The sequence below is a fragment of the Gorilla gorilla genome, chromosome 1, assembly GCF_029281585.2.
Source record: "Gorilla gorilla gorilla isolate KB3781 chromosome 1, NHGRI_mGorGor1-v2.1_pri, whole genome shotgun sequence".
NCBI lineage: Eukaryota > Metazoa > Chordata > Mammalia > Primates > Hominidae > Gorilla > Gorilla gorilla.
This window is the reverse complement of record NC_073224.2, coordinates 212,564,486-212,580,880: the sequence shown is the minus strand read 5'-3', so window position 1 is coordinate 212,580,880 and position 16,395 is coordinate 212,564,486. Positions and strand designations below refer to the sequence as shown.

General features: G+C 54.3%; 2 protein-coding genes across 3 annotated transcripts; both read right to left on the bottom strand.

The window, feature by feature from the left end:
- Window positions 1–1,767: 1,767 nt before the first annotated feature.
- FCN3 (ficolin 3) lies at window positions 1,768–7,353 on the bottom strand. 2 transcript variants are annotated; one of them, XM_004025263.4, is made up of 8 exons: window positions 7,246–7,353; window positions 6,874–6,969; window positions 6,483–6,527; window positions 6,150–6,182; window positions 5,797–5,924; window positions 3,497–3,626; window positions 3,250–3,384; window positions 1,768–2,135 (listed from the first exon to the last, which is right to left on the bottom strand). In XM_004025263.4, exons 1-8 carry the CDS (start codon window positions 7,334–7,336, stop codon window positions 1,894–1,896), a joined length of 900 nt encoding a protein of 299 aa, XP_004025312.3. In that variant the 5' UTR covers window positions 7,337–7,353; the 3' UTR covers window positions 1,768–1,893. The 2 variants fall into 2 exon arrangements, with proteins under 2 accessions (XP_004025312.3, XP_004025313.3); XM_004025264.5 differs by lacking the exon at window positions 6,150–6,182.
- Window positions 7,354–9,147: 1,794 nt separating this feature from the next.
- CD164L2 (CD164 molecule like 2) lies at window positions 9,148–13,323 on the bottom strand. Its single transcript, XM_019038149.4, has 6 exons — window positions 13,122–13,323; window positions 12,471–12,638; window positions 12,299–12,370; window positions 11,747–11,791; window positions 10,021–10,165; window positions 9,148–9,479 (listed from the first exon to the last, which is right to left on the bottom strand). The coding sequence occupies exons 1-6, from the start codon at window positions 13,207–13,209 to the stop codon at window positions 9,473–9,475; spliced, it is 525 nt and encodes a 174-aa protein (XP_018893694.1). The 5' UTR covers window positions 13,210–13,323; the 3' UTR covers window positions 9,148–9,472.
- Between the last annotated feature and the right edge of the window lie 3,072 nt (window positions 13,324–16,395).

Below are 16,395 nucleotides of genomic sequence, written 5' to 3'. Positions count from 1 at the left end.
ACACCCTAGGCCGCTTGCCCGAAAGCCTTCAGTCCTGGAGTGGGACTTGGCATCTGAGCCTTAACTGTCACTAGGGGGCTGCTTTCCCCAGGACCCAACCTGCTGTGGACCCCCGCTGACCTTTGACTTCTAGGCAGAACGTGGCACTTCCTACTCTAAACAACTCTAAACATTTCTTCAGCCACCCCTTGAAGGAGTCAACCCCAGCCCTTTGCACTACAGCAGCTTCTCAGCTTCAAATCCCCAAGAGTCCCCAACTTTCTTGTGTGAATTAATGAGTGAGGCAGCAACCTGGTATAAGCCTCAGTGGACCCTGAAACCAAGAACTGGGGACTTAAGTTGAATAACTTGTCCAGGATCACTCAGCACATGACAGCAGGGTGCAAACCCAGGACCGCCTGTCAGACTCTTAACTATTTAATTCTGCCACTTACTAGAATGTGGCTTTGGGCAAATAAACTGCTTAAATGCTACTCAATGGCTGTTTCATTGCCCTGTTGCCTTGTGGAAGAAAAATGTACCTTCCTTGGTTTGACCTTGGATTCGAACTGACACCCAATGAGACAGTCAGGAAGTGGTAGAGTTTGAGAACTTGGCCTGTAACAGAGGCTGGAGTGAAAAACAGACAACTTACAAAGGACAGGCATGGGCAAACGACAGGCTGAGAAAGCTGTGCAATTCCCAGCCGGGGCGGTGGCTCACGCCTGTAATCCCACTTTGGGAGGCCAAGATGGGTGGATCACGAGGTCAGGAGTTCGAGACCAGCCTGGCCAACATGGTGAAACCCCGTCTCTACTAAAAATACAAAAAAAAAGTAGCTGGGTGTGGTGGCACCTGCCTGTGATCCCAGCTACTTGGGAGCCTGAGGCAGGAGAATCACTTGAACCTGGGAGATGGAGGTTGCGGTGAGTGGAGATCGTGCCATTGCACTCCAGCCTGGGTGGGGTGACAGAGCAAGACTCCATCTCAAAAAAAAAAAAAAAAAAAAAGCTATGCAATTGTGCAATTCCTGCCACAAAGCCATCCACTTGCAGGACCCAGAGGGCCTCGGGAAATTGTCAATGGATGCTTGAATCTCCTCTAATCCTTCCACTTTATGCCCCTCTGGCTCATTGCACTCCAGCCTGGGCGGGGCAACAGAGCAAGACTCCATCTCAAGAAAAAAAAAAAAAAAGCGGCTGGGCGCAGTGGCTCACACCTGTAATCCCAGCACTTTGGGAGGCCGAGGAGGGCAAATCACGAGTTCAGGAGATTGAGACCATCCTGGCTAACATGATGAAACCCCGTCTCTACTAAAAATACAAAAAAATTCGCCGGGCGTGGTGACGGGTGCCTGTAGTTCCAGCTACTCGGGAGGCTGAGGCAGGAGAATGGCGTGAACCTGGGAGGCAGAGCTTGCAGTGAGCCAGGATGGTGCCACTGCACTCCAGCCTGGGCGACAGAGTGAGACTGCATCTCAAAAACAAACAAACAAACAAACAAACAAACAAAAAAGCTGTGCAATTGTGCAATTCCTGCCACAAAGCCATCCACTTGCAGGACCCAGAGAGCCTCAGGAAATTGTCAATGGATGCTTGAATCTCCTCCAATCCTTCCACTATATGCCCCTCTGGCCTTGTCTTGCACACCTCCAGAGACAGAAGCCTCACTACTTTAGAGGCTGTCCTTTCCATCTTCCTGACTGGAAGGAAATTCTTCCCTGAATGGAGCTGAAACTTGTGTCCCTGCTCTGCCCTCTAGGGTTTTTTCCCAGTAACTGGAAGAGTCTTGAAAGGGCTAAAATGATTTTATTTTTAAATGTGGACAGGCAAGCAGAGGTGGTTGGCAAAGGCAAGGTGGCTGATGATCCGGAAGCTGTACAGGAGAGATAAGGGCACTGGCTGCCAGAGTGCCCTATCGAAGCATCATCCGAACCCTGCGGTAGGGGTGGCCCACACCACGGCCTGAGGCCCAGTCAATGCCATATTTGTGGGCGGCAGCCTCAGACACTGCATAGCGACCATTGAGATTTGATCGGTAACAGGATGCATACCACCAGGCACCGTGGACAATCACTGCACAGTTGCTGTTGCTTGAATCGTGGTCAGCGTCATAGGTGGTAAAGGGCCTCCCACTGTGGAGGCTCAGGGAATCCCCTAGCAGGGAAGGGATGGAAAGCACTTTGGTGCCCAGCACCATGCCTGGCACCTTTGGAGATATAATGCCATGGGAGTCTCAAAGCAACTAAGAGTTGAATTTTATCAGGCCCCACGAGCAACACCAAGGGGCCAGGTTGCGCAGGGTTACTTGGCGGGTTAAAGCAGCGGCAGGACTTGAACTCGGGACTGTCTGGCTCCAAAGCTCCCAGCTTTTCCCCCTGTCTTACCCCCTCCAGAATCCCCAGCCCCCCTCTAGCTCCTTTGTCTTCTCTCAGCTCCCATCCAGTCTGAGCAACTCTGCTAGGAAAAGCTGGGAGGAACCTCTTAGTTGCCTGGCCAGGAAAGGTGGTTCCCTGAGGCACTCCCTCATAACCACTTCCCTCTTTTAAATCTCTCCCCAACAGTCACTGTTTCTCTGAAAGAAGACTTCCGTGGTTCCTCTTCCAAAGCAGAGAACACTAACACTCAACAGAGCCGCAGGCGGCACCCAAAACTTCCTCCTTGCCTCCCTGCGCTCCCCCCGCCTTTTTTTTTTTTTCTGAGATGGAGTCTCGCTCTGTCGCCCAGGCTAGAGTGCAGTGGCACTCTCTTGGCTCGCTGCAACCTCTGCCTCCCAGATTTAAGTGATTCTTCTGCCTCAGCCTCCCAAGTAGCTGGGATTACAGGCACCCTCCACCACGCCCGGCTAATTTTTTTGTATTTTTAGTAGAGACGGGGTTTCACCATGTTGGCCAGGTTGGGTTTGAACTCCTGACCTCAAGTTATCTGCCCACCTCGGCCTCCCAGAGTGCTAGGGTTACAGGCATGAGCCACCGTGCCCGGCCTCCCTGCCCATTTTATAGAGGAGGAAACTGAGGCTCAGTGGAGGGGTAGGACTTGCCCAAGGTCACATAAGTACTAAATGGCAGAGATGGATTCAAACTCAGGTCTGTTTGCCTCCAGAGCCCAAATTCTTCACTGTTGCACCATCCTGTTTCATGATTGCCATTTCTCAGATGCGGAAACTAAGGCCCACAGAGGAGACAGGATTGCCCTGGGTCATTCATGGGGGCAGTGGCAGCACTGGGAAAGGATCCAGCCTCCTTCCTCTGCTCCCCTTAGGCTCACTCACCTGCAGTGCCCTCTGAGAACTTGCCCAGTGCCAGCTGGTAGTGGTCTACCTCACCGAGGAGGCGGAAGGTCGCATAGTGGGCGAAAGTACGGTTGCCATTAAAGTCTTCCAGCTCTACCCGCAGCTCCCAGTTACCTGGAAAGAAGGGGAGGCAGGGATGGAGGAATCCTCAGATCTTGGGGGTGGGGCAGGGATTCAGGATGGCAGACAGTAACCCCCAGACTCCAGGACCCTGCTGGGAACTCACCCTGGAGAGTAAGCTGGTGCAAATTCTCATTTCCCAGCCAGAATTCAGACTCTTGGTTCCCAAAACCTGCTCTGTAGGAGGACCAAGAGCGGAAGAAATCCACAGAACCATCCTGGCGCCTCTGAAACACCTGGGGGAGGGGGGGCACAGCAGCTATTACTCCAGGCTGGGCACTGGCAGCTGAGGGTGCAGGAACTGTGAGGGGTGGGTGGATACCCACTCTCTCTCTGGATTGGGGCCTGTTGATAAAATGGGGATCCTTCAAGTTAGCTTTGAATATTTCTATGAACTCTACATTCCCTTGTTAACTTTTACTGACACTCAACTTCATGCCACACCTTGCAAGCCCTGGGAAGACTGAATTGACAAAACACTGTCCCCACCCACAGGAGATGGCCAGCGCTGCTGGGTGTCAGTCAAAATAACCCAATTTCATTTACTATAAGAACCAAGATATTTGGCCGCGCTTGGTGGCTCATGCCTGTAATTCCAGCACTTTGGGAGGCCGAGGCAGGTGGATCACTTGAGGTCAGGAGTTTGAAACCAGCCTGGCCAACATGGTGAAATCCCGTCTCTACTAAAAATACAAATATTAGCCGGGTGTGGTGGCTCACACCTGTAGTTCCAGCTACTCAGGAGGCTGAGGCACAAGAACTGCTTGAACCTGGGAGGTGGAGGTTGCAGTGAGCCGAGATCACACCACTGCACTCCAGCCTGGGCAGCAGAGCAAGACTCCGTCTCAAAACAAACAACAAACAAAAAAACCAAGATATTTTACATTAGAGAGGCCACCCCCACAGCCCAAGCTGGACCCCTGGCCTTACCCTGATGTCTTCCACCTCCCCCTCCAAGCCAAGCAGGCCCCAGGTCCTATAGAGTTGTCAACCTAAGTACTTCTATTTCCATTGCTCCACTGTCTTATTTTATTTATTTATTTTTTTGAGATAGAGTCTCACCCCCTGTTACCAGGCTGGAGTGCAGTGGTGTGATTTCGGCTCACTGCAACCTCTGCCTCCCTGGTTCAAGCAATTCTCCTGCCTTAGCTTTCTGCATAGCTGGGATTACAGGCACCTGCCACCACGCCCAGCTATTTTTTTGTATTTTTAGTAGAGACGGGGTTTTGCCATGTTGCCCAGGCTGGTCTTGAACTCCTGAGCTCAGGCAATCCACCCACCTCGGCCTCCCAAAGTGCTGGGATTACAGGTGTGAGCTACTGTGTCAGGCCTGCTCCACTGTCTTTACTGCCTGGCTCCTTGCTGTCTTCCTAAACCATGTCCCTGCCTCCACTGGTCCCCCAACGCAGTGCATCTTTCATGGTGTAGCCCGAATCATCTTTTTAAAACAGAAGTTCTACTTGGCCCCTCCCTTGCTTAAAACTCTCCTGGGGCTACCCATTGCCCTGCACACTCTTCTTTTTTCTTTTTTTTTTTTAAGACAGAGTCTCACTCCATTGCCCAGGCTGGAGTGCAGTGACTCAATCTTGGCTCACTGCAACCACCACCTCCGGGGTTCAAGCAATTCTCCCACCTCAGCCTCTTGAATAACTTGGATTACAGGCGCCCACCATCACGCCTGGCTAATTTTTATATTTTTAGTAAAGATGGGGTTTCACCATGTTGGCCAGGCTGATCTCGAACTCTTGACCTCAGGTGATCTGCCCGCCTTGGCCTCCCAAAGTGCTGGGATTATAGGCGTGAGCCACCACGTCCAGCCAACCACCGCGCCTGGGCGCCCTGCACACTTCTTAAGTTGATCACTTAGTGCCTTCCATGAACTGGCCTTTACAGAGGTCCTCAATCCACGTTCCGTCAGTGCCGGGAGACTTTAGCTGACACCCACGCCTGCTCTCAGCTCACTCACGCGTTCCCTGCAAACCTTTTACTCTGCTGCCTCCCTGAGTTTATCTTTACTTCTAGCTGGAATGCCCCTCCCTACCCTATTTTTTTTTTTTTTTTTTTTGAGACAGAGTTTCACTCTTTTCACCCAGGCTGGAGTGCAATGGCAAGAACTCGGCTCACTGCAACCTCCACCTCCTGGGTTCAGGCAATTCTCTTGCCTCAGCCTCCCAAGTAGCTGGGATTACAGGCGTGAGCTACTGCACTCAACTCAAGGTCTTTTCAAATGGCACCTCCTCTGTGAAGCCCTCATACTTCTTCAGGTCCCATTGGGGGCTCACTAAACATTTGTCAGTGAATTCCTCTAGGAAATGCCTTGCTCTGGTGGGTTCTGGCTCCCCTAGGGGCCAAGGGGGAGAAGTTACCAGTGGGCCTGGCCTGTTAGCCCATTTCTCAGACACTCACCAGCCAGCCGCCCCCCTCGGTGTCCATGTCACAAAAGACTGGGAGGGCCCTGCCTTCAGGTAGGCACAGATGGTACCAGCCGCTCAAGGTGGCGCCCTGGCTCAACAGCTCCCGGCAGTTTCTGGGGCCTGGGAAAGGGGAGATGGACTGGGGGTGGTGCCCAGGTCATTCCCTGACCCCCACCCCCAGGCACTGGAACAAGTGTGGGACCCTAGGGACCCTCTTGGCTCCTTCAGGTCCCTGAAGAAGGGTTCTGAGGAGGCTGTGGGGAGGATCTTGGCCACACTTGGGGGTCTGCCAACACCCAACACCATGTGATCCCAAGTTCCTGGCTCCTGCAAGGGCTGCCTCACCTTCCTGGCACCGGAGCAGGTTCACTGGATCTCCTGCCCCAGAGAAGGGATGAGTGTTGGCTCTGATGTCTCAGCACCCCAGCACTGAGCCACCAGTGGAGCCGGTACCCAGGCCCTTTTCCGAATCCTTCCCACTCCTCCCAGCCTTCCATACCCTGTAGGAGGGCCATCATAGGGTAGCCAGGCCCTTCTCCTAATCCTTCCCACTCCTCCCAGCCATCCATTCCCCTGTGAGAGAGCCATCATAGGCGCAGCAGCCAAGCAGAGATCCCACCCTAGAGTCCAGGGACAGAGGCAAAGAAAGCGGGGAGGCCTCCAGCCCCACTTACTCACCTGGCTCACCCTTGGGGCCCATCTTGCCTGGTGGTCCAGGTGGCCCTGAAATCTCAAAGGCAGAGATTTCCTGAGTCCCACCCCATGCCCAGGACCAAAAAGAAACAAGAGACTTGGAGCCAGAGGTTCAAATCCCAGTTTCACCCTTCACTCACTTTGTGATTGCGGGCAAATATCTTATCCTCTCTGAACCTCCCTTTCCTCCTCAGCAGAATGGGGATGAAACCACTTACCTGGCAGAGTTGATCTTAGGATGCCGGATGCCCAGCCTGGAGCTGGCACAGAGTAGGTTCCTTGCTCCTTTGTCGTGGCCCCTCAGCACAGACAAAAATTGCTGCATTCCTGCCTTCCCCATTCCCAAGATCCCAGCCCGCTCCCCAGCCTCTCTCACCTTGAGGACCTGGGGCTCCCTTCTCCCCAGGACTTCCTGGAGCTCCGGGACAACTGGGCAGGAGGACAACTTTGCTGGCTTCCAGTTCCCTGGGTCCTACAGGGAGACACAGGCAGGGTGGGCACAGGGTAGACTGTCTCTTCCAGACCCCTCTTCAGTTCTCTTCCTGTCTCCCAGATTCCCACTGTCAGGATGCTTGTCTCCTGAGCTGGCAAGGTTTCGTGTGCTTTGCATCCATTTGCATATATTTACATGCAGAGCCCAGATTATGAAACTCCCACCCTGCTCCTTGAGGTTGATGAGCCTTGGTGGGGGGACACCCAGTGAGGGAATGAGGAGTGGGTTGGTGAGGAGGGCATCCTAGGTGCCCACCTGGGCAGCTGGGGTGTTCCTGGGTCTTCAGGCAGGCAGGCCCCCCAAGCAGGAGGAGCCACAGGGAGGGCAGGATCCACAGTAGATCCATCTTGCTGGGGCCACCAGGGGAAGGATGCCAGATTATAAGGGGGCCAGGCTGGTGGGAGGACATGAAACAAGACTTCCTCCCATTGTCCCCCAGGGACACCCCACCCAGACTGGAGCCAGCAGGGGGTGGGAGTATTTCCTCCCTTAGCCCCAGAGAGAAAGGGCATTATCCCTGCCCTATCCAACCAGGATGGAGTCCAACATCTTTTTGTTTTTTGTTTTTTGTTTTTTTGAGACGGAGTTTCACTCTTGTTGCCCAGGCTGGAATGCAATGGCGTGCTCTCAGCTCAATGCAACCAATGCAACCTCTGCCTCCCGGGTTCAAGTGATTCTCCTGCCTCAGCCTCCCAAGTAGCTGGGATTATGGGTGCACGCCACCATGCCCAGCTAATTTTTTGTATTTTTTTTTTTAGTATAGAAGGGGTTTCACCATGTTGGCCAGGCTGGTCTCGAAATCCTGACCTTAGGTGATCCACCCACCTCGGCCTCCCAAAGTGCTAGGATTACAGGTGTGAGCCACTGCACACTGAAAGAGTCCAACTTCTGATCCTGGCTTCCAGGGCTCCCCAGCCATCTCTCGAGACCTCTACATTCACAGTCGTCTCTACCTGTGAAGCCCCATCTGTCCATGAAGGTCTAGCTCTACAGCCATCTCCACTGGGAATCCTTCCCTGATCCTTGTTAATGCTATGAATAGTGACAACTGCTACCATTTCCTGGACATCTACTGCATTCCAGCGTCATACTGACGTCACCTCCGATCCTTACATGGACTTGCTATTAATCCTTATTATTGCATTATGGGCCTGGTACAAAATGGGTGCTCAGTAAGAGAGTTAAATGAATAAGGAAAGAGAAACTGAGGCCCAGTGATGGGACGTGACTTCTGTTCTCTTGGCCACTTATATGCTGAGAGCAACAGAGTTTTACCCAAGCCCCATGCCCCCGCCAGGGAAAAGCACCATTAAGAAAGTGATTCTGGCTGGCTGCGGTGGCTCATGCCTATAATCCCAAGACTTTGGGAGTCCGAGGCAGGCAGATCACCTGAGGTCAGGGGTTCGAGACCAGCCTGGCTAACATGGTGAAACCCCGTCTCTACTAAAAATAAAATTCATTTTATTTTTTATTTTAATTTTACTTTTTTTTAATCGATGGGGTCTCAACTATGTTGCCCAGGCTGGTCTCCTGGACTCAAGTGATCTGCCCACATCAGCCTCCCAAAGTGCTGGGATTTTAAGCATGAACTATGATGCCCAGCCCAGAAAAGCCTGAATTGAAACCCCAGCCCTGCCCTGTCCAGCTGTGTGACTTCAGCATGTGTACTTACCTGAGTCTCCGTACCCTCATCTGTAAAGGGGCAAGGGGTGGGGGTTAAGCAGGTGTCAAAGATGAACATTTTTTTTTTTGAGACGGAGTTTCACTCTTGTTGCCCAAACTGGAGTGCAATGGCACGATCTTGGGTCACTGCAAACTTCGCCTCCTGGGTTCAAGTGATTCTCCTGTCTCAGCCTCCCAAGTAGCTGGGATTACAGGCGTGTGCTACCACGCCCAGCTAATTTTGTATTTTTAGTAGAGATGGGGTTTCACCATGTTGGTCAGGCTGGTCTTGAACTCCTGACCTCAGGTGATTCACCAGCCTCGGCCTCCCAAAGTGCTGGGATTATAGGCGTGAGCCACTGCGCCTGGCCAGATGAAAATATTTTAAAAGGTAACAGCGACAGTCCTAGCTGGAATTCCCGTTAAGAAGAGGACAATGGCCGTACCCTCACCCCATCCAATCCATACACAGCCCAAGACACAGGACATGAAGCACAGTGCAGAGTTCCTTTATTTGGGGGCAGTGCCCAGGCCAGTTGGTGGAAAGAGGCAGGCGTACAACCCAGTGTCAGGCTGGGGGGCCCAGCAGGGGCGATGGAGGAGACGAGGCGGTTGAGGGATGTTCTCAGCTGCAGGTTCCAGGCCCAGGACAGGAGGAGATGTCAGGCATCAGACACTGAGCCTGCTTGGTGCCCGCAGGAGCCAAAAACTGGTGGCCAGAGTTTTTCCCGCCCCCACCCCCCGCTTACCCACAGGGGTGCCCAGAGGCCAGCCTCTGCATCCTCCTTTCCCCTCAGGATGGAGTCCAGGCCCAAAGGGGTCAGATTCTGCAGAGGCCAAAGAGGACACTCAGGAAGGTGACCCTGCCTCAGCCAGCCAAGGACGCCCTGCCTCGAGAGGAGGCAGCAGAGGAAGAGCAAACACTTTAACACAGGCTGCGGCGACCCGCCCCACAGCACACAGGGCACACAGAGGGCCTCAGGCACAGCTCCCCTTCTTAGAGCAAAACCCAACTAGACACAAGGCCCAGCTCCTGCCCACAGCCACAGAAACGCGGGCCACAGGCTTGCCTGGGCTGGCACCTACTGGTTCTCTTCCCTGCTGGCAGCATGAAGGGAAAAGACACAGGAGGGCTCAGCTGGGCTCCTAGACTAGCCCAGGCTAAGTCCTGGTCCCAGCCAACATCTGACAAAGGAAACCCCCCAACTGGAGGAGACAAAAGGGGTGTGGCTCACATGGAGCATGCTGTCACCGTTCTGAGGGCTTGCCCATGGAGAAGACAGCACCCTGAGTACTGAAGGGGAACGGTGGGGCAGGAACCAGGAGGTGAGCTGGGACTCAGGTACTTGCTGCTGGCCAGGTACTCACAGCGTCTGGTAGGTGCTGTCCTTGGCCTTGAGGAAGTGCAGCACAAAGAAAGCCACAGCCTGTAGGCTCAACACCAGCACGACACCTCCGATAAAGCTGGCCCCGTCAAATCCAGGGCTGTGGGCCTCAGGGACTGGGGGGCTCCCTGCAGGGGTAAGGCAGGGCAGGGGTCATAGCAGTCACTGTGAACCAGGATCCCAGTCCTACCCTCATAACCGGCACAAGTAACCTGGAGGCCCCGGTCCTCAGTATGGGGTGCTTGAACCCTGGGCTCAGTTTAGACCAGATCCCGCAGGCAGTTGGGAAGCGCCTGATGGGAGGAACAGTGGCAGGGGAGGGTGGGGTGCTGTCCAGCCCTGGCTCTGCTCCTGGCTTGCTCTGTGGCTTTTATGCCACCCACATTCTCTCTGGGCCTCATGATCACATGGTCCAATAGGTGGCTTGGACCAGTGACTGGGCTCCCACCCTCCCTGGGCCTCACTAGCCCAATAGGGTGAAGACAGAGCCAGAACTCAGACCCCACCCTGCTCACAATTCCTTTCAGCCTTGGACCTCAGGGTTCAGAGCCAAGATGCAGACGATATAGTCCCTTTTCAGGACTCCTAAGCCCTAAGACCTCAGTGTCACCCAATGTCAGAGCCCTCAGAGAGGGAAGGAGCAGGGGGAGAAGTGGAGGCCCCAACTGTCACCCTGCTAAGTGGGTAAGCGAGGACTGGACAGTGTGTGTCGGGGGGAACATGGCTGAGGGACAGGCTTGGCCAAAGTCACCTCACAGCACACAGCCAGACTCACACAGGATCCCCTGACCATCTCCTCTGCCCCTTAGAAGGTAGGGCTTTAGGGCCATGGTTGCCAGGCTATGCCTGGGTGGCTCCCAGCTGTGCCACGGTACCTGTCCACTCCTAGCAGGGATTTGATTTCAGGCCCTGGGCTGGGTGCCCAGAACAGGGCAGGGCTGGTGGATGGAAGATCATTCTGGGACAGTGGAAAGGGGCCCAGCCTGAACTGGGTCTCCCTCCCAGAAGGTGTAAGGGGTGGAAGGAGTCTGACAATATGAAGGGCAAACAATGGTCCCAGCTCCCGCTCAGGGAGCCCCAGAGAAGGAAGCTGGGGGATGAGGAGCAGAAGAGGGGATAAATGAGCCACACGAGGCTGATCCGGGGCTCCAGCTGAGGGAGCTGAGCCATCAATAATTCAGCTTCTGAGATCGGTTTCTGGCTTTAATTAACCAAGGGCCTCTTCAGCCATCCCTGCCAAGTCTGGTGACCTCCAGCCCCTGAGAGGGAGCGGGAACCAAAGGGTGGCATTCTTGCCTCTACTCCACCAGGAACCTGCCTTGTGACCCTCTCTGGGCCTGGAGGGTGCAGTAGGCAGGCACTGAGGATGTCTCCTGAGCAACTCGAGCCACACACCCTCACCTCCAAGGACAAATCCCGAGGGGTGACCTTGAGTTCCCAGAACTGGCAATGGGGAGGAGGGATGGGAACTGTCATTTCTTGATTGCCTTCAGTGAGTCAGACACTGAAGTGGGCACTGTACAGCTTCTCATAAAACCTGCAGAGCAACTCTATGAGAAAGGCATCATCCAACCCATTTCACAGATGTGGAGACAGGCGAGGGAGAAGGCGCAGGGCCGAGGTCACAGAGCATGTCAGTGCCTGAGCCCAGAGCTATCTTCCCCTGCACCTCTGCTCCTCCCACTGCCCCGTCTCCAGGGAGTACTCACCTGTTGTGGCTGTCTTCGGTTCATAGGTGGGGTGGTGGTGAGCAGCTGAGGAGACAGGTGATCCATAGCAAAGCAGCCTTCCCACTCCTTGACTCCCATCAAGACCCCAGCCCCCACTCACCGCTAAACTTCCAATTCAGATGCAGCCCTGTCCCTGCTCTAGACATCCAACATACTTGCAAGCCCCAGTCACACAGTTCCCTCCACCAGATGTGCTCTCTCTCCATCTCTACCTTCCAGGCTCATTACTGATGCCACCTCCTCCAGGAAGCACTCCCTCTCATTCCCTCTGAACTTCCAAAGTCCTTGCTATGCCTTAAACTAGAAGAAGAGCTAACACTCCCATCCCCTCCACACACCTGTACTAATTTTCAGATGAGGAAATAGGCAGAGAGAGGAGGGGACTTCTCAGTGAGCTAAAGGCAGAACTGATACCGGGCCCAGGTATGGGTGAGCAAAATCCACCGCCTGAGAGAGGCTGTTTCCTCCTGGGGGGCAGGCTATGGCTGGGGAGACCCACGCAACTTGGCTTAGGTGCAAGAACCCCCTTACCTGGACATGCCTCTGAGCGGTTGTAGATGGAGCAACCTTCCTTGACCACCTCAGATTGGGCCACACAGTGTCCTGGTGAGAGAAGGTGCAGGGGGGAGGTTTGGGGAGAGGGGCCAGGGCCTTGGGGTTCAGAGCTGGGGGCACTCAATCTGGGGAGGGCTCAGCTCCATACCTGGCTCCTCTGGCCGGCACTGCTCCCACACGCAGCTGGAGAGATTGCGCGCTCTGTCTCCCTCCACGCAGTGCTCACAGACCTCCAGCTGTTTGCAGGCCCCTTGGACCGCCGGCCAGATATTCAGGCGGATCAGGGCTCCCCTCCCAAAGCCTCGAGCTCCTTTACCTGGTAGTGCGGTGGAGTGGGAAGGGAGAATTCCTCGAAGCCAAGCTGTGGCACCCGCCCACCCTCCCACCCAACACACCGGTGGCCCTCGCCCCTCTGCACACATCTGGGCTCTCACACTCACCCCTGGATCCCCAAGCCCCAGCGCACACCTGGAGCTTCCACAGCGGAGGTCTACACACACCTAGAGCCTCCCCACATTCACCCAGAGCCCCTCCCTTTGCATACACCTGGGGTTCCCAGATTCAGCTGGAGCCACCTCCCCCAGACCACCTGAAGCTCCCTAGGCCCCACACCTGGGGCCTATATTTACACACAGGGCTCCACACAGAGCTGGAGCCCCCTCTCCCACCCCTGGAGGCCTGCACTTGGCCGGAAAGCCCCCTCCCCTCAAGCCCAGGCTGCTCCTGGGGAGACGGCTGGCTGAGGTGCAAGCTCCATCCGTCCCCGTCGAGCCCCTAGCCAGACCCTGCCGCGAGTTACCAGCCACAGCCAGCTGGGCACATAGAAGGAGGCAGCAACAGCCGCCACAGAGCGCAGTCCGCAAGGCGCGGGGTCCCGCAGCCTCCATGGGCTCGGTGGGGGGGTGGCCGGGGGCGGTGGCCGGGAGCGGTGGACAGCTGCCGGGCGCGTCCCTCCCAGACTGGGCTCAGCTGAGCGTGTGCGGAGCGAGACCTGGGCAACCGGGGCGCCGCCAGGTGGGGGTGTGGCCAGTGGGAGAGGCAGGTGGGGCGGGGCTCGTCGGTCGGGGCGGAGCCAGGTGAAGGCGGGGCCAGTTAGGGGCGTGGCTAGCGTGCGCGGCCAGGTGAGTTCGGGGGTCTGGGGCGGGGCTTGGACTAAAGCAGGTGGGGTCCAGGACTGGTGGCTGGCGTGGTTACTATGTGCCTCCAAGGGCAGCTTCTTGAAAATTCTGGTAAGTACCGACTGCTTTGATCCTTACTTCACAGGTGAGGAAACTGAGGCTCAGACAAGATGAGTGACTCGTTCGAGGTCACGGAGAGAGGCAGTGGCAAAAATCTGGATTCGAGACGAGGTCACTTCCCTGTCTTCAGCGCTCGGTGCAGGCCCCGCTTTGTACACCCTCCACCCAGGCCCCATGACCGCTGGGCCGGGCCCTAGCTGGCCCCTGCCCTCTGGCTGCCCAAGCTCAGCTTCGGTGCTCCCTCTCCATGCACTGTACCCCTCCACCCGCCTCCCTTCTGCCCCTCATCCGCTGTGTCTGCCTCCGGCCTACCACACCCTCTGGCCACGTCAGGGGTGACGCCATTACTAGGCCAACTGGGCCTCTCCGCAGCCTTCCCCACGGCTGCCACTCCTGCCCTGGCACCAGCCTCTTTTGGTTCTCCTCAGGCTCCTTAGGGGGCACTTCCTCTCCTTCCTCTTCCTCCTCCCCTCCTCTCCCCGCCTTCCCCCATCTGCTTCTCCTAACCCTCTCTTAATCGATGGTGGCCCAGGTTAGTCCCAAGCCCTGTTCCACACTCTCCTGGGGTCATCCTGGACATTCCACTGCCATCAGTCCCCATTTAAAACCCAACAGCTGAGGCAGGAGGATCGCCTGAGCCCAGGGATTTGAGGCTGTAGTGAGCTGTGATCATGGCATTGCACTCCAGCCTGCGCAACAGAGTGAAACCCTGTCTTAAATGAATGAATGAATGAATGAATGCCAACAGGTCACGTATCCCAATAAATATATACACCCACTATGCACCCATTAAAAAAATTTTTTTAAGCCAACAGATCTCTTAATCATCTCCAGGCCAGTTCTGACTTCACAACTGCCACACCTGTAACTGACAATATATAGCTAGCAATTATTGACCCCTTACTAGCCAAATGTACATTTTGAGAGCTTTTACATGCAACTTCCCATCTAATGTCCACAGCTACCCTCTAGGCATGAGTTTTGTCATTTCCCATTTGCAGGCTGCTCAGGGGCACAGGGTTTCAATGCAGCAGGCCAGGATGTAAAGCTAGGATTGAATGATGCTGGAGGCCATGCTCCCTCTGCTGTGCCTTCCATGGGTCCACGGCACCTCCACCTGAGTGTCCCTGAGGCCCCCAAAACTGCCCAGTCTCTTTTCCCCACTCAGGGGGAAAGAGACCCTTCAGGTTCTGGGGGAGGGAGGAGGGATAGCATTAGGAGATATACCTAATGTAAATGATGAGTTAATGGGTGCAGCACACCAACACGGCACATGTATACATATGTAACAAACCTGCACATTGTGCACATATACTCTAGAACTTAGAGTATAATAAAAATATATATATTATATATATAAAAAAAGAAAATGTGGCACATATACACCACGGAATACTATGCAGCCATAAAAAAGGATGAGTTCATGTCCTTTGCAGGGACACAGATGAAGCTGGAAACCATCATTCTCAGCAAAGTATCACAAGGACAGAAAACCAAACACTGCATGTTCTCACTCATAAGTGGCAATTGAACAATGAGATCACTTGGACACAGAGGGGGAACAGCACACACCAGGGCCTGCTGGGGTGTGGGGGGCTTGGGGAGGGATAGCTTTAGGAGAAATACCTAATGTAAATGATGAGTTGATGGGTGCAGCAAACCAACATGGCACATGTATACCTATGTATCAAACCTGCACATTGTGTACATGTACCGTAGAACTTAAAGTGTAATAAAAAAATAAAATAAAAATAATAAAAAATAAAATTAATTAATTAATTTAAAAAAGTCCTTCAGGTTCTGTCCCCTTGTATTCCCTCTGTATGCCTCACTGCATCTCAGCAGCTTCCAGGCCTCTCCTATGCTGGCCCTCACAAATCATATATTTGACCATATCTCTTCCAGTTAGCAACTTTTCTTTTTTGAGCCTGAGTCTCACTCTGCTGCCCAGGCTGGAGTGCAGTGGCACAGTCTCAGCTCACTGCAACCTCCACCTCCCAGGTTCAAGGGATTCTTGTGCCTCAGCCTCCCAAGTAGCTGAGATTCTGAGATTACAGGCACCCGCCACCATGCCCGGCTAATTTTTTGTATTTTTAGTAGAGACAGCATTTCACCATGTTAGCCAGGATGGTCTCGATCTCCTGACCTTGTGATCCGCCCGCCTTGGCCTTCCAAAGTGCTGGGATTACAGGCATGAGCCACCGTGCCCGGCCAATTTTCTGTACTTTTTAAGTAGAGACAGGGTTTCACCATGTTGGTCAGGCTGGTCTCGAACTTTTCTTTTTTGAGAGGGAGTTTCGCTCTTGTTGCCCAGGCTGAAATGCAGTGGTGCAATCTCAGCTCACCGCAACCTCTGCCTCCCGTGTTAAAGCAATTCTCCTGCCTCAGCCTCCCAACTAGCTGGGATTACAGGCATGTGCCACCATGCCCAGCTAATTTTGTATTTTCAGTAGAGACAGGGTTTCACCATGTTGGTCAGGCTGGTCTCGAACTCCTGACCTCAGGTAATCTGCCTGCCTCGGCCTCCCAAAGTGCTGGGATTACAGGCGTGAGCCACTGTGCCCGGCCAGTTTCGAACTTTTGACCTCAAATGATTCACCCACCTTGACCTCCCAAAGTGCTGGGATTACAGGTGTGAGCCACCATGCCTGGCCCCACTTAACAACTTTTCAACAATGGCTTGACCTCCACAACCCTTTGATTTCTGGCTCTAGAAGTCTCTCTATCCTGGCCTGGGTGCTTCCCATCACCTTCCTACCCTCTAAGAAGATAGAACAGAGCCTTCCCCCTATATCTCTCTTCCTCTATCCTAGCTGTTCTCTCTCCTAGAGGGTC